Source organism: Hemicordylus capensis, chromosome 6 (assembly GCF_027244095.1).
Source record: "Hemicordylus capensis ecotype Gifberg chromosome 6, rHemCap1.1.pri, whole genome shotgun sequence".
NCBI lineage: Eukaryota > Metazoa > Chordata > Lepidosauria > Squamata > Cordylidae > Hemicordylus > Hemicordylus capensis.
The window spans coordinates 43895004-43917156 of record NC_069662.1 but is presented as its reverse complement, the minus strand read 5'-3'; the positions used below and the strand labels follow the sequence as shown (position 1 = coordinate 43917156).

Sequence of the window (22153 nt, the reverse complement as noted above, 5' to 3'; positions counted from 1 at the left end):
CCTCCAGGAACCTAACCCCCCAATTCCCATTGCCTCATCCGCAGCTGTAACCGAGAACAGAACCCCCGCCCCCACAGATAACGAGGGCCGCCTGTATATATAATCCATCTAGGCTTATAATGTTTATACTGATTGGTTACCCTACCCCCACCCCACCCCTGTTAGCTTCTCTCTTTGCCTCACTCCTGCCTCACCCCTTCACAATACAAATCTCTTCTCTGCAATTAATTAATTAATTAATTAGTCACTCCTCCTAGTTTCTTCCACATAAAAGAAGTGAATGAACCCTTCTGCATGAGCAGTGAGAAAAGGCTACAAGGGTTTGCATGGAGGGAGCCCTAAAGAGCTGACCTCCCTGCATATGAGCAGTTCGCTGTCCTTGGATGGGCAGATCACTTGCCCAGACGAGCACCGGCTGCTGCCGACAGCTCCAAGGGTTGGGGTGCCGGGACACATTGCCCCCCCCCCCCCGCCCAGAGCTCAAATAATGTACCATGCAAGTGTGCACTGCATTATGGGGATCCCCCATCTCCTCCCCGGGAGCCCCACAGTCTGTCAGCCAGATGATGGAAAAAATAAGGTTAGGAGAGCACTTGCTCTCCTAACCTTATTTTAATGGGAGGCTTCATAGGCTGCCATGGTGCCATAGGGATTGGTCCGATACTGTTGGTACACATGCACATGCAAAACCGGGCTGGGCTTCTTTAGCCCAGTTTTGCACGAACATGTGAATAGCATCACTTTCTTGCAACACTCTCTTCCCTCCAAGAGCAATATGCTTCCTTTCCAAATAGTGTTCTCACATTTAAAAAAATAAGTATATGTCTATGAAAAGATAAGACTAAGGAGAAATATGGAAGCCAGTTATCAGATATCTGCTGGGCTGTCACATAAAAAGAGGCGCAGTGGACTTGTTCTTTGCTGATCAGAAAGCCAGACTAGCGCCCGATTCAGATGTTATAAAATTGCTCTGCTGTAGCCATGTACAGTGGCATGATGGGAGAGGAAGTCCCACTCCTGCTGCGTCAGTTCCTGCTGTTCTTATGGAACAACCTCCCCAGTGAGGTTTGCCTGGTCCCATCACTTTGTACTTTTAGATGCCAGGGGAAGATCTTTCTGCTCATTCGGGCTTTTTAAAATTGATTTTTTAAATACCAAGTTTTTAATTGCATGTGTGTGTTGTGATTTGATGTGTTTTTATTGTAAACCACCCAGAGACGTACATTTTGGGCAGTCTAAAAAGATGTCAAATAAATAAATAAACAAACAAATAAATATTAGAGTTCTCAATGTTGTGTTATTGTGAGCCACCCAGAGAATAATTTGTTATGGGGTGGCTAACCAATAAAGTTGTATCATCATCATCATCATCATCATCATCATCATCATCATCATCTTACCCTAATGCCCTGCCACTCATCTGAAGAGGGAAGAGCCCTACCTCTGGCGGGCGCTTCCGTGATTGCTTGTCTGAAATGGGAAGAAAAGCCCTAAAAAAGGATGGCAGGCGTTTCCATGATCGCTTCAGCCTCGCAATCTCAGAGGTGCCTGCCTGTCATCACAGGTAGGGCTCTTCCCTCTTCTGGCAAGCCGCGCTGGAAGCGTGAGTGGTGGGGCGCAAGGGTGGTGAGTGGTGGGGCGCAGTGGGGGCGGATCTTCCTCCTCCCATGCGCTGCTGTACACGGCCGCAGCGGTGAGATTTCATAACGTCTGAATCAGGCTCAGAAGCAATGGGTTGAAATTACAAGGAAGCAGATTTAGACTAGACGTTAGAAGGAATTTCCTAACTGCAATAGAACAGTAGAACGGTCTGCCTTATGTAATGGTGGGCAATTCTTTTCTAGGGGTGTTCAAAGAGACTGGATTGCCAGCTAACAAGGATGCTGTAGGAATTCATGTACTAAGTAGGGGTTGGACTAGAAGACCTCCCAGACCCCTTCCAACTCTAAAAATTCTGTGATTGTAAAATATGTTTTCTTCTCCATGGCTTTTTTCATGTTAGAATTGAGCCGCCAGCTCCTCCCATTTATGCTAAGCTCCTCCCATTCCAGTTGACCCGCTCCACCTCCTCCTCCTCGCCCCTCCCTTCCTGAACTTGTGGTTTTAGGTTTTTGGTATGTAGTTTTCCCCCGGGGGGGAAAGTGAAAGCCAGCCTAATTCAAAAGAATCAAAGTAGGGCTGCTTCTTCTTCTTTTTCTTAAACGGTTAAACTGCGGGTTTTTTTTAAATATTCCTCCTGTCAATGAGGAGGCACTTCCGGTGGGAGGAGGAAGCGTTTCCGGGTCAGGGGACGCTTCGGCGGGGGCTGCCCAGCAGGTGGGTGAGAGACTCTGCGTGTTATTTCCTCACTGCTTGTGGGGCGGAAGTGGGGTTCTGGGGATGTGTGTGTGTTGAAATTGGGGGGCGGGGAGGGGAAGAAGAGGGACAGTCACTTCACATTCCTCCTTTGCATAGAAGCCCGTGTTAATTGACAGATTGCTCGTGTATTATTACTAAGGCTTGAGGTTAAAGCGAAAAAGCAAAACCAGCTGATTCACTCTTTCTCCAGCCCAGATAAAAAAGAATGAACTTGCATGCACCAAAATACAGAAAGAGGAGTGGGAAGCAACAAGAACGATAGGAGTAGGGTGTGCTGTCACCTTATGAAAATGAGGGTTAGTGGAGCTGAAGGGCAGGTGAAGGGAAAATCTGTGTGAGGCTGAGAAACAGGACTCGCTATAGCCAGCAGTGTGTAGTGGTTAGAGTGTGGGAGCAGGACTGGGGAAGACCCTGATTTAAATCCCACTCAGTCATAAAAGCACAGTAGATCTTATTTCCAAGCAAACATGCACAGAATTGGGCTGCATGTCTAAAATATTAAAATAAATGCCAAAAAAAGAGTTGTTTTTGTCTCAGGGAATGGTCTGAAGCCTCCCTTAGTTGAGCAGTTGAGAAAATGTGTTATGCAACACTATTTCTGAGACGTGGCATCTGGGAATAGGGTATGGGGTTGGAGGCACTGGTAAAAGAGGGAGGTAAAGTGGTGACTTTGTAAGACAGACCTTCTCCTCTTTTGTCTCTTTCACCATTTTCGTCTCAGCCACTTGAGAGTTAACACATACAAAACAAGAGAGGAAGAAATGTTGGCCGTTAATCACTTGCACATGTTAAATTATCCATTAACTAATGTTAATGCTGAGATAAAAAAATCTCAGTGACGGGGAAGCAATGCATGACTGGCAGTCTTTACTGGTAAGCAAGTTTATTGCACATGCATGCTAAAATATATATTTCAGTTGCCAAGAAGCACTTTGTAGCTTCACAACAACTCTGTGAGGTAGGCTAGGCTGAGAGTCAATGGCTTTCCCAGTGCTAATTAGCTTCATAGCTGAATGGGATTTAAACCTGGGATTTCCACATCTGGACTTGCTAATGGCGTAATACTTCTAGGGGTTAGGCTCTTCTTTTTACTCTAGGGATGGGTGATTGTTGTGTCTTCTGCCTGTCTGTACACATAATAGACTACTTTCCACTTATCTTTGCTTCTCCTATTTTTCATCACCCTCTCCTTGTTGTGTGTTCTTCCTGGACAGCATGTCGGTCTTCCGCTCAGGCCTGCTGGTTCTGACTTCACCACTGTCGGCCCTCTCTCTGCGTTTGGTGCCCATCCTGGCCTCAGCTGCACGGCTGGTACAGGACACCCTTTACATCCACCTGCAGCCAGGGCTCAGCTTGACAGGCTCCACACAGCCCTGCTCCACATATGTCCCGGCTACCACAGAGGTGTACACTCTTATCAGCAAGTTGTACGCTGATGCGGATATCCATCGCCACCTTGATGTCCGGGTGCTGCTCACCAACATCCTCAACCAGGGCACTGCCCCACCAGCTCTTGGATCTGTGCAGAACCTCTCCCAGCCACCTGAAGTGGTGCTTACTGACTTTGAGACTAGAGATGGAGGGCAATCCAATCCAGTCAAGCAGCGCCTAGAACGCTATGCCACCAGCTGCTACAGCTGTCGCCCAAATCTCATCTCAGTTTTGTTGTATCCGGAGTATGAGCAAGAGGTTAATGATGGGGAACTGCCCCTGCAGCCCGAAGCCAATGTCACTGAGGAGCCTCTGCAGAGCTACAGCGATGTTGTTGTGGGAGGCACTTTTGATAGACTTCACAACGGTCACAGGATCCTTCTAAGTGTGAGCTGTATGCTGGCAGAAAATCGGCTTCTGGTGGGCGTCTCAGACAAAGATCTCTTGGAAAGTGGGTCTCTTTGAACCATGTATGCCCTTTATCTAAGCTCACGCAAAACCATGCAGAGAAACCAGGAACATTTGAGGGAGTATTTCAAAAGACTCCTGGTTCTTCAGACAAAGCAGCCTATGACCGGAACCGAAGTGGGGTGGATGGTATAGGTCCCTTAGTGCCTAGAAATGCAGTGGTGCTTAGAAATTTGAAACCATTTCCAGTTCATTTGTTATAAGTAAGGTACATTCTCAGGCCTTGAAAAAAACATTCTGATCTTCTGGATACTATCACCAAAGTGTTTAGAACCTAGTTCGTAATGGCTGAAAAGATATTTCAAATTCCTAGATACTATCCTAATATTTCTACATGCCTGGGAGTGTTTCAGCCATTATATGCTTTGTTTTTTGTGTTGGTTATATGCTTCAATTTTTGTGTTGGTAATGTTAAGTGTTCCCTCTTTTCCCTTAGAACAGTTTGAATCTTTTTATTATTTTGTCAGGGGCTAAGTTATGAACTAGGAAATGAGGCTTCCAGGTGACAAGACATTGACAGATAATGGGTTAGAATCACAGAGGTTTTGGAATGAACCAGGTTTGGAATGAACCAGGTTTGGAATAAACCACGGCAGTCTCTTAGTTGTTGCCAGAACCTAAGGGGTATACTCGTGGGTCAAATGGGCCGTAACCCAAAATTTGGCTTAAAATCAGCCAAATCTGGCAACAGCCAGCCCCCTGCTCAGGGCTGTAGCAGTTCTCTGCTCAGGGCAGGAAACTGCTACAGCAGCCCTGACAGGTGGCTGTCCAGTCTCTGTTTGAACACTTCCAGCAAAGGAAAGCTACCACTGCACCAGGCAGACTGTTCCACTGTCGAACAGCTCTTGCAGTTAGAAAATGTTTTCTAATGTCTAGCCTAAATCTGCTTCCGAAATCTGTTCTCCTGTTGTTCTCAGAAGTGACAGAGAACAAGTCCACTCCTCCTCCTCTGTGACAGCCTTTCATATATTTGAAGATAGCTGTTGCGTCTAAGTGTTGGGGGCTTTGAAACTGGCTAATAAGTGAGAAAGCTGTATTTCAACCCCCCAAACAGCCTCTTTCCAGTTTCTGAATCTTTATCAGAAACAGTAAGAGTGTCTTGGGGTTTTTTTCTTCATCACCACAATCAATGAAGATTAGAAACAGGTGAAAACTGTGACACGGGCTGGAAAATCCAGCCCAAAATAACAGATTGGGCATGTAAACGTTTCCTGCTGGTGTATAGGAATTTGAAATATTGTTCAGTTTTGTTAAAGATGATACTTAAGATGTGTGCTGGCTCTTGGAATTTCAATTCCCTCCTGCCCACCCCTGTATTTGGTGATGGTTTTGAAAAGTTTTTAGTCCTCTTTGTTATGGAGAAAAATCTGATGATGTCTAAACACATATGAGATATTGTTCCCTGGACATTTTTTTTAATAGCGAGATTTCCCTAAAGCTTCTAATGGCTTTGCAGAATTATTTATTTGTGTGGGTTTTGCAAATGTTAATTGCCCCCTTGCCCCCAAACCTTAGCTCTGGTTTGGAGTGGAGAACTAGCAAACAGATCTGAACTCGGGGTGTTTGTGCAGGTAGAAAAATATTAAGGAAGTCAGAATGCAAATGGCCCACCCCATCTCACTCCCCCACCTGTTAACCCCTGTGGCAGGAGCTGGAAGAAAAATGAGCTGGAAGAAGGGGTTCAGTCCCTTTTCTTTGGCTCTTTCACACTTTCAGGAAAACAGTTCAGGTGAACAGTGGACCAGGATATTGCCAAAATCTTACACTCTGGTTCTGTTTTATTAGCTCCAAGCCCTGCCTATATATGGACGGGACATAGAGTGCATGAGTGTAAGAAGAGGCAATGATAGAGCTTGCTTCGGCTTCTTCAGGTGTCCCAGAGAGAGACACCTGTGATACTTTGGTCTGAACAATTCCTGAGCACCGACAGGCCACCACTGAAGTGTTAGCCCTGCAGAGGACTAAATCAATCTCTTCTGTTTCTAGGCAACCAGACTCTGGGATTTTCTTCCGATATTGCCTTGGGTTGGGTGCCTCTTGCACAGAGCAGGAAGTATTATAATGTGACAGGGCTTAGCAGGGTCAATGTGCGTCTAGTGCCATATTTCTTGGTGACAGACAGTTTGCCCTTTTCTCAAGCTGCTTGGTGCGATAGTCTCTTTCTGCCTGACAAAAGCTGTGCCAGTTGGCAGCTAGATTACTGGGATTGGGGGAGCATTTTGGGGAGCTAGTGAAGGGTGGTGGAGATGCACCAAGCCCCTTGCAGCTGCTCATCATCATCACTGCCATTTTATCCTCTCTCATGCTCCCTACTGTGCATCCTTGTATCCTATCTCTCCATCACATCTTGCCTGCTTGCGAGGTTTGTTTCTTTGAGGTGGGCGAAGAGGGAGAACTTGCCTGGGCTCATTTCTATTACAGCTTTTGATCCAGAAGAACCCCCCAAGGCAGCTTATAGAGCATTTCGTCAGGGATGCTTCTACCCCCTCTGACACAAAGTATTGCTCTAGGGAAGCATCTCCTCCTCTCAAAACACCCAGTTATTAGGTTATATGGGGCTGTTCACATCCTCTTTCATTCTATTGCAATTGGGTGCCTGACTGTGTGCACCTTACTCTGTTGTCCTCAGGATGGCAGAAAGGAGCACAGCACCTGTGCCTCAGGTGAGCTGGAGTGATGGCAGCTGGAGGCTCCATTGTCTGCCTGTGTGCTTTGTACTCCCTTTCCCCACCCTTAGACATGAAGAGGATTGCAATTGGCCTTGAGCCTTTGTGACGGGGTAAACTGTACGTCCCATAAATAAACAAATGGGTCAACTTTGATTGCAACTGATTTGGCAAAGGGTCCATTAGTTGCAGGCCCCACCAGTGGATTCTTTTTCTATACTCACTGCTGCTTTTTTATTTCTTGTGGCAAAGCACTGTGCTGCAAGGGATGGTCTTGCAGCATAGCTCACTTCCCTCTTGATGCTGGGGTTAGGTGACATCGCCCAGGCCTCTGTGGGCGAGTTTGGCAGGCCCTTTATGCATTCCTAAGGATGTTCTCATTTCCCTCCTGCAGCTAAGGTCTTGAAGGAACTGATCCTGCCCTTTGAGCAGCGTGTGGCTCAGCTCAGCGAGTTCCTGGTGGACATCAAGCCCTCCTTGCGGTATGACATTGTCCCCTTGCTTGACCCCTTTGGGGTCTCCATCACCGATCGCTACCTGAAGTGCATCGTGGTCAGCGAGGAAACCCTCAAGGGCGGTGTGGCTGTCAACAAGAAGAGGATGGAAAATGTAATTGTTCTGTGACTCCAGCCCTTGTTGAGATCACTTCCTTCCCTTGCAGTCTGCACCTACTGCTTATGGAGGGATTTGGTAGGGCTGTAAATAGGGGCTCTCCTGCCATTGATAGATTGATGCTCCATGAATGTATCGAATCTTTCTGAAAGCCATTCTTGTTAATGGCCGTCACAGTGTCCTGTGGCAACGAACTCCATAGGCTAACTATATCCCCTATTCCTTGCACACACTCACTCGCCTCAACTCTGGCATTCCTCATGTTTTTTCTGTTAAAGCCAACCTGAATAACAGTGACCTTTGTTCAATGGAAAGTTGTTCTTTGGGCATAAAAACTTTGCTGGGTCAAACAGCCCATATGATTCAAGTTCCTGTCTTGCTCCCCAGATGATAGTGGCTAGATCTTGAGAAGCATTTTACTTTTCCAGTGTGCAGCATGGCTTGAGCCAATCTCAAAATAATGGTTCTGTATAAGCACCTCTTACAGTATCCTCGCTCTGCACTTGTAATATGCTGTAATCTGACGTGTGTGTAGCTCTTGTCAGGGTTAGCCTAGATCAGGGGTGCACAATCTTAGCCTTCCAGCTGTTTTTGGACCACAGCTCCCATCATCCCCAGCCACAGTGGCCACTAGGTCGGAATTATGGGAACGGTAGTCCAAAATCTGCAGGAGGGCCAAAGTTGTGCATTCCTGGCCTAGATGGATATTTTGGTCTGCCCCAACTCTAAGCCTATAAATTTAATAGAGGGTGTATTCATCTTTATTACGGTCAAAGACTAGCACAGGTTATAATACAGTAATACAGTAAAATAGATACATGTATTACTTCTATAAACTACAAGATTGCGATTTGTATTACAGTTAGACTAACAGAATAAGGGTCTTAAAAATACAAGATATTTAAAATATTCTATGGAGTACAAGCAAGGTAGCTAAAATATAAAGTATAACTAAAATCTATCATTAAACATCTAAATAAAATAGCAAGGAAGCTAACTAAAAAGGATGATATTTTAGAATCTGCTACATAAAATTAATAGAGGGTGTATTGTTCATTCACATCTGGTAGTTGACTTATACTCTTCTGATCATGGAAGTTGTTTCTGACTATGAACTTCAGTAGCCACAGGGGATTAGCTACATTTGAGCAAAAGTGATGGCGATGGGGGACAAATGTCCTTGGGCCTATGAGGGACTGGCCGGGAAACAGCCCATTCATTGCTTTCCCCCTCCCTAACTCAGTGGCAAGCTGCTGGCTCCTGATTGAAATATGGTATTATTTGCTTAGGAGCAATAGAGAGGACATACTGAGAAAGTTTTGTTTTGTTTTCACCTTTATCCCATATAGTTATTTTGCAGCAAAGAAGAACTATATGGATATAGTTCTTTGCTGCAACGGTGTGAGGGGAGAAGGAGGCAGGGGCCCAGGAGCCCATATTCACTTCTTGTCCAAGGGCCCCCTTCAGCCTTGCTGCGCTCCTTTGTAGCCACAACCAGACTGATCTTTCCAGCATTTATTTAACACTTTAAACAATCCATGCTTGTGACCACTGCATAATCCTGTGGCATAGTTCCATAGAGTTAAGTATAGATTGGCAAAGAAGTCTTTCCCATTCCATATGAAGGCCTCACTAGACCCTTCTTTAGGGTACACATTCAAGGTCATTTAACAAAGATTAGTTATGCAGATTGCAGGCCTTTCTGGGATTTTGATTACAACATTTTCGTTGCTTGTCCTATGATGTGAATTCTACATTGTCATTATATGCTGATTCTGATTGAAAGATGAAATACATAGAACTTGATTTTCCTACATTATATGCACAGTTGGGGCTGAATGCAGCGTTCTCTCACCTTTTCAGTGCCTGTTTGTAGGTGAACAGCAGATTTAAATCCATGTCATTTGTTGAGATTGATAGAACTAGGAGGCTAGTTTGCAATGCATGGATTTGCAGTATGGGAACATGATCTTGTGCAAGTAATTTTTGCTGTGGAGGAGGAATGTGTTTTAGGGGGCAGCAGAAACATCCCAGCTCCCATACCAGGGAGAAGCAATGAGGTCCAGCAGCTTCACCTCGTTCTTTTCCTCTTCCCTCTCCACTGCCCCCTGATTCATTACAGGGTCTGCCTGAGCTGGCTCTTCACAAGATCTCGCTGGCCAAAGATCCCCAGCATGCCAGGAATGAGGAAGACAAAATTAGCTCCTCTAGCCTGCGGCACAGGCTGCTTGGAACTCTGCTGCGCGCCCCACAGGTGAGCAGTGTATTGTGGCAATAAGTTCCACAGTGAAGAACTGCTTCTGCAGTGGAAGTCAGTAGGTCCAACAGAAAGGGCTTTGTCACAAGAATTAACAGTGAGGGGCAAGGGCAGGTGAAGTATGATGAATCCCAACTTTCAGCCAAAAAAGCCCTTGTTGACAGTCAGCTTTTGCCTGTGGCTCACTGACTGGGGAGGGACTTGGGGTGGGGCAGTCAAACAGCTCCCCTCAAGAGAACTGGAAGAAGGGAGGGAAAACATGTAAGTAAGAGAAACAAAGGACATTAAGGCTGAGGAAATAAAGCAAGAGCCAAACTCTCTGGGTGGAGAGGATACCCCTCAGGGGACCAGTGTGTAGGACTGGGTCCATACATCTAAGTCAGGATGGACAGAAGCTGAGATGGTAGCAGGTCCTTGGATGCCACAGCAGCATTGGTGGGGGACTAACCCAAGGAAACGCAGCTACCATGCAACTTACTGCGACATTTGAAGGACACGGCGGTAATTATTTGGAGGAGGACTAGGGAAGAGGGTGTATGGGCCTAGGTAACAATAGTTCAAAAACGAAAAGAACATGTGTTGTTGTGTTTGCATCCCCAAATGACTGTGTCTCTCCATCCTCCAGAAAGAGATGTCTCTCCCTCCCTACCCCTACATCATTGGCCTGACTGGGAGATCTGGTAGTGGCAAGAGCTCCATTGGTCGACATTTGGCTCGTCTGGGTGCCTTCTATTTGGATATGGACTCGCTGGGACATAACATCTATGTGCCGGGGAGTCCTGTGTACAGTCAGGTGGTGGAAACATTTGGAGCAGGTATTGTTGACTGATGAGAGGTTGCATTTGAAGTCAGTGTTTATGGGAAATGTATCGAGTCCTCCCTAAACAAGCTTTGGCTTCTCTGTCTGTCCCTTTAGCTCCCTCGCGTTCAACTTAGCTTCTCCTGTCTCTTTTTGACCTCATGTAAGATTTTTCTTCCATTCAGATTTAGTTTTTTTTATTACAAAAGCTGCACTGTTTGTTAGCATTTTGTTGCTGATTGTTTGCCTTGACCAGTTAGAAAGTTTTTGCAGTGGTATCACGGAACCTCATCCAATCATCAAGGAAGAGTGTGTGTGGGGGTGTGTGTGGGGAAATGTCCAGATAACAAGCTGGCCAAAATTGTGGTTTTTTAAAAAATAGCTCCTGCTTGGTAGCGGGGCTCCGTTCTACCCAGCACCCAAGTTCTAGAAAGAGGTGCCTTGGCATTTTAAGGGGCAATGCATCGACACATCTCTTTGGAGAGCTGATTCCAGTGGAGGGAGGAAGCTGGGAATGTGGGGTAAGAAGCACCAAGATTGAAAATATAAGATACGGAGAGGTGAGCAGTCTGAAAATGAAGGACCAAAAGTTTCAATTTGATACAGAGTAGGACATAGAGCCAACACATAGACATACAGAGGGATGATGAGGTCATAGCAGTGGGCAATAAAAAAGAAGTGTTTGGCAATTTGTAGACTTTAACTAGACAGCACTCTAAACGCGGCTGCTGCTTAAAATAGCAGCTGTGCAGCTTCCCCCTCAACAGTATTTAGAAGAACTTCCCTCACATTGCGACACCGTTAAGCTCCGTTAAATACAACCACCCTTCTCAAGATTGGCTTGTGACTCTTGTGCGAAAGGAAAACCCTGTGGCCTTCTTTTGCCTCAAAAACGGGTAGAAGCGGGCCTGGTGCATGACCACTAGAAATAGGAGAGCTCTATCTGAACTCTGAGGAAGATGTGGTCCCTGAAGGGTCTCCTGTCCACAGATAAGGGAAAACTGTATGAGTTCCCCCCTGGGGCGTTCTCAGTGGGTGCATTATTACATTGAATGCTGAGCGGCAACCTGCTGCTTGTCTTTGCAGATGTTTTGCATGAAGATGGGAGCATCAACAGACGGGCCTTGGGGGCCAAAGTTTTTGGAAACAAGGTAAAGCTACCTGGTCAATATTTAACGACCACCTTCACAGCCCTCCCTGTCAAACCGGCCATTGCTTGTTTTGTTCACCTTTGTACTGATGACGCTAACTGGCCTCGTCGTTCCACTAACACAGCCCTTTCACCTCATTTCCCAGGGTGTTTTCCTCTGTGTGTGGGTGAAAGGTACTGTGTAGGGAGCAAGGCATATGGGACACTGTATAGTTGACACAGTATGGGAGCCATACAGTTGGAAATAGTGCATGTTGCAATACCCCTTTCCTTGCAGTGTGTGTGCTGGGATACCTGTTGTCCTTTACATTGTCGCACAGGCCACTTAGATGCCTTTGGTGCTTAGCACTGATGCATGTACACTTACCCATATATACACAGGCTGATGCCACACCTTGGAATCCTGCCATGTCTTTTTGCTGATCTGCATTAGTGCGTTGCCTTGAGATTCCCTTTTCTAGCCTCTTCTGTTTCCTTCTACTAGGAGCAGTTGAAACGGCTCACTGACATCATGTGGCCAGTGATGGCTCAGATGGCAAGAGAAAAGGTAGAAGAGGCAGCCGCACAAGGTGAGGAGGGGGCTCAGGAACCCAGCAGGGATGGGATGGGGAAAAGGGTGCCTGAAGGAAGTTCTGTCTGGGGCTGTTTCAAACCGGCGGGTTGGTGAATGATGGGCTACTCCGAAGAACATTGCATTATGCAGAGCCCAGCCACCAGAGCAACTTGGAATGTGCATGAAATTTGCACGAATTGATTCAAATTTGAATTGAATTCAGATCGATTCAATTTGGAACCATTGAACAGAGTGGAGATTCATTCTAATAAATTCAAATTTGCTTGGATTTGATTTGAATTTGGGCGAATTCAGATCGATCCAAACAAATTTCCACTCTGTTCAGTGGTTCCAAATCAAATCGACCTGGCCACGGTCACTGTCACCACAAATGCTTAATATGCACATGTGCAGAAAGCAACGTGTGTGTGTGTGTGTGTGTGTGTATATATATATATAATTTAAATTATGTCTGCATTCTTTCTCCTCCCTCACATGCTTCTGTCAAGACTCTTATGGAGCTCGTGATGGGAAAAAACCCATGTTTGAGGTGGTTTTGAATGTCTCCTGGATGATTCTCTGACATTGTTGCTGCATCACTATCTGAAATCCTGCTGAATTGCTTCCCTTTCTCCTGCCCCAAAGTCCCCTTTTAATGACTTGGCTGCAATCATTTTCCTAGGAATAAATGTCATTGAACTTAATGGGACTCATCATGTAATCATGCACATAGTGTCCCGTTGAGACCACAATTCTTCCCTTTAAAAAAAAGTGTATTTAAAGTTAGTTAAATTGCACCCTTTAAATTACTGGAGCTTAGAATAAGTTATTTAGGCAAATACTTCTTCTATTTTAAAAACATGTAAATGCTTGTGAGGGAAACACAATAGGGGAGCAGAGGAAGCAGGTTGGTTTGGTGTGGCAGCCTGAGGAGGGCACAGAGCTTGCTACTGGTGCTACACTTGGCTGTCCTTGCCTCTTTGCCCAGTGCTTCGGTCATAGACTATATCTGTGAACTGCCCAGGGACTTCTTTGTATGGGGTAATATATAAATGTAATAAATAAATAAATGGGGAAATCACCAAATCACAGGAACAGAGGAAGCTGCCTTATATTGAGTCAGACCATTGGTTCATCTAGCTCAGTGTTGTCTTCACTGACAGGCCGCAGTTTCTCCAAGGCTGTAGGCAGGAGTTTATCTCAGACCTATCTGAGGATGCCAGGGAGGGAACTTGGAACCTTCTTCATGCAATCATGCAGGTGCTCTTCCCAGAGTGGCCCCATCCCCTGAGGGGAATACCTTAGTGCTCACACCCGTCTCCCATTCAGATGCAAAGCAGGGTGGACCCTGTTTAGCAAAGGGGAAAATTCAGGCTTGCTACCACAAGACCAGCTCTTCTCCCCACACTGTTATGCACACTGGGTTTTCGCTGTCTGCTCTTCAGTTCGCCAAATTGTTGCTTCCTTCTGGGTTACCTTGGCTGGACTGCCACCAGCCTCTCATGACTGGACTGAAACCAGTCAGGAATTGTGCAGCTTCAAAGAAAATCAGATATGCCCAGTTAAATCATAGGGATCTAGACAATTGGGTGTGTGAGGAGACACAGGAACCAGACCAGGAATATCTCTTATGATTTTACTTAAGGAAATAGATTTGGAGAGGTACAATAGGTCCTGGCAAGCAAAGCTAATTTACCTAACTCTAATACAAGCAGGGTACCTAGCAAGGGAAGGAAAAAGGAGGAGGGGAAGGGGAGCAGGTAAAGTTTGTTACCAAAGGTGCAGGGAAACCATTTGAATGGCCAATTCAGGGTTTCCCCCGGTGATTACAGATGCTAGGGTTCAATGAGAAGATGGCGTGCACGATTGTAGCGATGGGAAGGATTTGAGGGAGGACTAGGCCTCACTTAGAGCAACTGCTGGGAGGGTGGGCCTTTCCTAATAAGGGGGAAAGCCTGGGAAAATCAACACAAAAGGACCAATCCCATGGACTGGGCAGGAACCACACTCAAAGCCACCAGCAGAAGAAGAGAAAGCTTTTTCTTTAGTTTTATCCCTAGAGTACCCTGAGGAAGCAGCTGGCTGAGAAGCTGCTAGGGAAATGGGAAGGTCACAGCCTAGGAGGCTGGAGACAGCAGGAAGATCCCTGCCTGTGAGTAATACGTTAGGGACCAGTAATAAGATAGGGACCAGTTCAGTTAGATGTGTGAGGGAAATTATTTTCCTTTATTGTATTGCTTGAATCTGAGTTGCCGGGTTAATGAAAACTGTCTCTCTTATAACCTGCTTTATGACGAGACAGTTTTTCTTATTGCATACACTTGTTTTTCATTTAATCTAATAATAAATCCTTGTTGCTGGGGATTTATTTCATTGGGGTCTGCTTTAGTTACATACCTCTGGAGGCCTAGGACTGCTCAGCCCTTCTAGGGAGGGTTTTGCCACTACCCCCCAGAAATCTCATATTTAGAGTGGGTTTTCCCACATCAAAATATAGTGGATGGTGGTAGCCTACTGTGAATCTCTTACAAACAAGGGTGAATAGCTTAGAAACAAGGATTCACCCCAGTGAACTCCCCCCTCTGGCTCTGGTAGAAGCTATGACAACAATGTTGGGGTGCAGGGATGCTGTAGTGTTGGAGAGGGAAAAGACGTGTCTTCTGGACCTGCCCTGAGAGTTGTATCTGGAATCTTCTGGTTTTATTTTCTTCTTGGTCCTTGACTGCTCTTTGGGGTCAGTCCTCACATCCCTCAAAACGTATAGTTATGACAGCTCCAACGCCACTTGCTGGGCTTGGGTCTTCAGACGTTCTCCTCTCATCCTGTCAGCATACACAGCCTCTTCTGTTCTGCACTCTGAGACGTTCAAAATAAGAGATTTCTCTTAACTCAAGTCTTCAGCCTTGGTGGTTAGACGCTAATTGTTAAACAGTCATCAATTTTCCTTTCACGGGAAGAGTGAAATTGCATAAAAGCAAAAGAATGAAAAAAGGGGCTGAAAGATCATATCATCAGCCAAACTGGCCTTGGTTAGAAAAAGGACCACACGAGGCAAGAACTGGAAGAAAAGTGTGCCCAGGATCAAAAGTTCACTCTGGTGTGGAAGAGAGGGAGCTTGTAGGGGCATCCTCTTGGGAACCAACCCTCCCATACATCACTATGTGTGCAGTTAATCACTCCTCTACAGGTTGTACTGTGGTCCATCTACACCTTCCCTACTGCCATAGGGTTCTACTTTCATAATAAAGTTAGAGTAAATATAGTATGAAAAGACATGGGTGTTTCACAGATTGCCATGCAGGTCACGCAAGCCTGGGAAAGATATGGAGAACATTGTCTGGACACCCTTTAAAATTGCCCGGAAGAATCAGTGGTCATATTGTAATAAACCTGCGTCTGCAAAGATTTCATGATTGTGAATGAACCTAAGAGAGCTGGGATTTATGCATTCCTCTTCTCGTCTCCTCAGACTCTTTTACTTTCACTTTCAAAACAAGCAGCAGTACCATATTGCATCCAAACTTGGGAAATTGTGTAGGGGCATAGAGCCGGTCTTGCAGTAGCAAGCATGAATTGTCTCCTTTGCTAAGCATGGTTTGCTTGGGTTTGCATTTAGATGGGTGACTACATGTGAGCACTGTCTACTGTAAGATATTCCCCTTAGAGGATGGGGCCGTAGCTCAGTGGTGGAGCATCTGCTTTGCATGCAGAAGGTTTCAGGTTTAGTCGTTGACATGTCCAGTTATGTCTGGAAAGACTCCTGCCTGAAACTTTGGAGAGCCACTGACAGTCAGTGTAGACAGTACTGAGCTAGACGAACCAAAGGACTGACTCAGTATACAGCAGCTTCCTGTGTTCCTAACTGGCTTATTTTTAACTATGATTTGTCCAAACAAATCAGAATCAAACCATGGTTTCAGATCGTAGTGTGTTAAATCACAGTTAAAACTCATACACATTCAGAAAACTATGGTTTAATGTAAAACTGCAGTTTATGTTGAATAGCAAATACTTTTCTTCTGGCATATGAGGGAGTGTGCAAACTACTGCTCCTTTAGGCTTGTTCATTATCTAACACATTGTTAGATGATTGTCTGAATCAGCCCATTGAGTATAAATACTTATATCCACATTGATCAATGAGACATCCTATATATAAACAAGTTGTTGCAAAGTTTCAAGTACCTGGACATGTTTTAACTAAATTGTTCTCTGTAGCTTTTTAAAAAATGCACATCTGCTCTTCAGCATTTTCAGAGTGAATTTGTTGAGGCTCACATTCCATAAGCGATTGTAGTTTATTAGGATTAACATTTTAGTGGGGCAGAATTAGCAAACAAGTGTAGCCCTATTTAGGCGTAACATAAGAACAGCCCTGCTGGATCAGGCTCAAGGTCCATCTAGCCATTATCCTGTTTCACACAGTGGCCCACCAGATGCCTTCAGCAGGGGTGAGGGCTTTCCCTCTCTCCTGCCATTGCTCCCCTGCAACTGGTATTTAGTGGCATCTTGTTTCTGAGGCTGGAGATGGTCTATAGCCACCAGACTAGTAGCCGTTGATAGACTGATGGCTATAGGCCACCTCCACCTCTATAGGCATTATGTTGTATGAGTGTACAGATATTGGTACACTTGTACCTATTTTTGTGAGAATGACTGTATCTGCGTTCATTTGAAATCTGGGTGCAGGCACTCAAAGGCACGATACAGAGAGGAAGTGTACTGCTGCTGCTGTTAACTACATTCAGCATAATGTGTGAATAACTGTATCTGTGTATACTGTACACTCATATGAGTGTTGAACATAATGTGTGAATAGGGCTTGTGTCATCTTTTGATTTGAAACCAACATGACCTGACACAGAGCAACATAAAACACCCAAAGCCATTCAAAAAAGGGATGCCTTGTCATGTTAAAAGGCGATCCATTGACACATCTCTTTGGGGAGCTGGTTCCAGTGGAGGGAGCCAGGTGGGAGTGTGGCATAAGAAGCAGTGAGAGAGAAAATATAATAAGATCTGGAGAAGTAAGCAGCCTGAAAATGAAGGACCAGAAGTTTCAGTTCCGTACAAAGTAGGACATGGAGCCAACACTTAGACATACAGAAGGATGACGTGCTCATAGCAGTTGGCTACTTTAAAAAGTGTTTGGGCAACTAGTAGAGTTTAACTAGATATGAACTCTAAATGCGGTTGTTGTTTAAAATGGCAGCTGTCCAGCTTCCCCCTCAACAATATGGAGTGGAACTTACCTCACAATATGACACCACTAAGCTTTATGAAATATTGGGGCAAGGGGAGGCTGCTGAATAGAGTTGCATTTTTTGGCAGCAGCCACACATATGGTGTATCATCTAGTTTAGCTCTGAGAAAGGACTCCTACAGTGGAGCTAACCTGACAAATAGAGCCTTGCATGCCCTCCCTCTTGGGAAGAAGCCATTTCCCCATCCACCATTAAAGTTTCTCAAAGTTATCCATGCCTGTTCTGCAGGGAAGAGCGTGTGTGTGTTGGATGCAGCTGTGTTGTTGGAGGCAGGCTGGGGAGACATGGTGCACGAGATCTGGACAGCTATCATCCCTGAGGAGGAGGTTGGTGCTATTTTTCCTTTGCGGTCTTTGCAACTGGGGCCAAACATCTCACTTTGCAGTCTGTCTGTCTCTCTCTTTTGTAGCTGCTGTTTGCCACATTGGCCTAAAAAAAAGTAGCAGATGCAAAATGGCTAGATTTACAATTTTTTGGGTGTACTAATGTACACCATGCAGATATTTGAATTCTACAGAATCTTGACCGGGCAGACCTGTTTAAAATTTAAAAATTCACATACTTCCACACTAGCACATGACAGTTTATTGTGTGAATAACTGACAGTTTATTATCACAGTTTATTTAAATAAATACATAAACAAACAAACAAACTCACAGTTTGGTTTTCGTTTTAGCTAGTTCACAGTCTTTCCCAGGCCTTGCTGAGGGCTCAGTGTGGGTCACAACTGTTAAAAGTAAACAGAACTTGCATAATTCAAACAAAATACCCAATAAAGGGCTGGTTCAGATGATATGTCTGAGCCAGCCCTGCCCACATATGATTCAGGATGAGCACAAGCACATCTACCTCCCTTTCTCCTAATCATGGTGTGAGGTTAATCCAAAACACCCCCTTACACACAACCTAAATGCCACATTAAATGTGAAATGTAGATTGTGCTTGAGGGCCTGATTTGGATGAACCTCCCTACATGTGATGAAGAGAAGTTGCACTGGAAGGGGGAGTGCGAGGGGCTCATGTATGTCGCTCATTGCGTGTGGGCTCAGACATATGTCTGAGCTGGCACTAATTTAAAGTTACCCCACACTTGCTTACTCCCAACAATGGAATGTCAGCCCAAAGAGGAAAGTTTTGCAGCTCTTCCAGAAAGTATAGAAGCTTGGACTTCTAGGGAGTTCCACAGTTGCAGACAACCACTAAGAATGCTTCTCTACAAGTGCATATACACTTACTTACAAACAGGAGTTGGTAACGTTTTTTCTGCTGCTAGGTGATCTCTGCTCCCATCTGGCAATTTGCTCTTCAAATGATGTCTATCCTTTCCTCCAAATTCAACACTGGTTTCTTCTGCCCTTCCCCTGAGCTGCTTGAAAAACTGCCCAGAGGAGTGTGTGTGTGTGGGGGGGGTGCTTTGTGAGGTGTGAATCAACTTCTGTTGGAAACTAGCATAAACAGTTTGTTCTGAACTCAGTCCTGCAGGGACAATTGTATTTCTGACCCAAAAGGACTGAATGCAGTTTCACAGCGGCTTGACTGCTCTAATAACATATGTTTGTATGCACCCGAGAGCCCTTTCTGCTTGAACTTGGCCAGGGCTGATACAGTCAAGAGGTACTCTCAGTGGGTGGAACAGTGGCGAAAATGAGCTCTGTGGTCTTTAGGTCTCAAGGCCTTAAGGACTTCATAGGTCATAACCAGCACCTTGAATTATGCCCAGAAGACATCAAGGAGCCGGTGCCTCTGCAACCCTCCCCAAGAAGGATGTGAGCTGCTGCATTCTGCATCAGCTGGGATGGCTAAAAATCATCAAGAGCAGCCCAGCCTAGAGTGCTTTACAGTAGTCTAGCTTCATTGTCTGCAGTGATTGTACAAATATGTATTTTGCTGTGTGTACGTGCAACGACTTTTTGCTCTCCGTGTGCACAAATGCTAGATAAAAGTACACAGAAATCCTTTCTGTGCAATCTTTGGATTAGCCTGATGTGATCTCCGTAAAATATATCTTTCTAATATGCCTGGATTGTCTGTCTGTCCCTCAACCCTTGCTTCTCCCAGGCTCTAAGACGTATTGTGGCCAGAGATGGGGTGAGCGAGGAAGCTGCCCGGATGCGTCTGCAGAACCAAATGTCCAACAGCCAGCGTGTGAAACAGTCACACGTCGTTCTGTGCACATTGTGGGAGCCAGTGGTTACATATGAGCAGGTAAGAGACTTCTGCTTCTGGGGGGAGCATCTTTTATATCTCTGTGGGCAGCCCCACTCTGAGATCTGCCTCTGGCATCCTTGTTGAATAAGCATCTGTCCATTGTTTACAGGCAGAAAAAGCATGGGCCCTGCTCCAGAAGCGCCTCAAAGAGGACTAGAACCTTCATCCAAGATGGGATTGCCTCTTCACTCTGGCTCCCTCGACACTGCCAGGCTGGAAAACTGTAGGCCGGATGGGCCTCACCTTGATGAAGGGCCGGAGATGGGGGTGCAGATGTGTGAAAGGGACTGCCTGGTGGTGTTGGATAGAGGACAGAGCTGAGTTTCCTTTTTTTTCCCCTGTTGCAAAAGGCTGAGGGAGAAACCCAAGGAAAGTGAGCAGCAGGGGATGCCTGCTGAGCAGGAAGGAGGAGCTTTTAGTACCTGGGCCAATGATGATTGCATGACTCTGATGGAGACCAATATTTCAGCAATGCTACTTGCAGAGGAGGACACTCCATGGCTGCGGGGTATGGGTGGTGGGTGGACGCCCTGTCTTAGACCCCACTACTCTGTCCTACGCGCCCTGTGCATACACTATACATAAAGACACAATCTCTTGACAGCTCTGTCTCTGTGTGGTGATGGTTGCTCACACTACTGGTGGGGATCTCTAGTCCACAAGGGGCTGGATAATCTTTTCTCTTTCACAGTCTTCAGGGGCTGGCAATTTTGGTTGGGAAGAACAAATGCTAAGGCTGAATTTCTCCTCATTTGAATTTGCTTCCATTTCTATCCTTCCAATGAAAATTGTTGTCAGCTCTACTGATTACACTGTTGGACATGGAGCTTTTAGAAACAAGAGTATACTATACTGAATTTGACATGATATTTAAAATGGTTTTAATTTTTTATTCTACAGGTGGTCATCTTTATCTATGCACCCATGGTTTTGTGTATCTGCGGATGGGTCTTAGGGACCTGGTTTCTTTATCTATAAAAAAATAGGCCAAAATTTGCCTATTTGCAGTTGCTAAGTGGCTGGAAATGACCCGGAAATGATTTCCATTGTCACTTCTGGCTGCCATTTTACAGCACGGAGCCATTTAAAGGCTTTCTTTTTTTAAAAAATCATTTTGAGGCGTGAATTCGCCAAAACTGTGGCAGATGTGGGGGATTTCAGGGGCATATCGAGCCCTGGAGAGCAAGGTACTGTTCATTACTACTCTTATTTCTCTCCCCTTCCCACTTTTTTGGCAATTTTTTTTGGTTAGGAACTTAACCCCTAGATTCCCATAGGGGTCAGGTTTATTTATTTGTGGTTTCCGTACTCACGGTTATAGGTGAGAACGGAACCCCCACAAATAAAGAGGGCCACCTGCATTATTCAGGATTTCTTTCTTTCTTTCCTTTTTTAATTCTCTCAAATTTGAAATCAGAATTGAAAAAATCATTTGTGTTTTGAAAATCGGTTGAACTTAAGGTGTTTGTGAAATTGAATTTAGCTCAAAGTGGGGGGAAAGTGGAATGTCATTGTCTGAAGGTATCCAATGTACGATGGCCTGTGATTAGACACTGCAAATGCAAGGGCAGAATGTCTGTCCTCCATACTTAAATTGGTCTGAAGCCAATTGAATTGTAATGGCTTCCCCCGAAGAATCCAGGGAAGTCAGTTTCATTGGGGTGTTGTGACTTTTCTGTTAGAGATTGCAGATCTCCCTCAACAAATAATTCTTGTGCTTTTTTTAAAATCACATGGGGACACTGGGAAGAGAGTTATTAACAATTAAACCAGTTTACGTTTGAAGTAAAGATGTGCCTCTAGTGTCAATACAGGGAAGCCTAGTTATCCGTGGATTCATTAACCACAGATTTGTGTATCTACAGTTGGGAAAAAGACACCTGGCCTTGGCATGTGGGGTGGGGGTGGGGGACACATTAAGCTTGCATATCTGCAGTTTGGGAGTGACTGGAAATGACCGCGGAGGTCATTTCCGGCCAGCATTTTGTTTCTTGGAGCCTCAAAATGGCTACATTTAAGGGGGGTAAATGGCAATTTTCGGCCAATTTGGGGGCATTCTGGGGCACAGTGTGACATTCTGGGGTACATTCTGGGGCACACAGAATGTGTGTTACTGGGGGCACACAGAATGTAAGTTACTGGGGTACATTCTGGGGCACACATTCTGGGGCACACAGGGGGAGCATCAAAGCATTGTAAAGCGCTCCCCGCGCATTTCCCCTTGGAACTGGGCCAATTTTTGGCAAATTTTAGCCATTTTCAAGCCAACTGGAAACCTAACCCCCACTATCCCATAGCCCCCAATGCTTCAATATTCACATTTTCAGTATCTCCAGCTGCAGCCGAGAACAGAACCCCCGTGAATACTGAAGTCCTCCTGTACACT

At 45.3% G+C, this 22153-nt stretch overlaps 1 protein-coding gene across 4 annotated transcripts; it reads left to right on the top strand.

Annotated features, from left to right (window-relative positions):
* Nucleotides 1-1462: 1462 nt before the first annotated feature.
* Nucleotides 1463-21557, top strand: COASY (Coenzyme A synthase). 4 transcript variants are annotated; one of them, XM_053265170.1, is made up of 10 exons: nt 1463-1564; nt 3573-4240; nt 7318-7532; nt 9658-9789; nt 10418-10607; nt 11678-11742; nt 12226-12310; nt 17787-17884; nt 19618-19764; nt 19877-21557. In XM_053265170.1, the coding sequence occupies exons 1-10, from the start codon at nt 1476-1478 to the stop codon at nt 19922-19924; spliced, it is 1737 nt and encodes a 578-aa protein (XP_053121145.1). In that variant the 5' UTR covers nt 1463-1475; the 3' UTR covers nt 19925-21557. The 4 variants fall into 4 exon arrangements, with proteins under 4 accessions (XP_053121145.1, XP_053121146.1, XP_053121148.1 ...); XM_053265171.1 differs by lacking the exon at nt 1463-1564 and adding an exon at nt 2185-2316; XM_053265173.1 differs by lacking the exon at nt 1463-1564 and adding an exon at nt 2414-2654.
* Nucleotides 21558-22153: the final 596 nt, after the last annotated feature.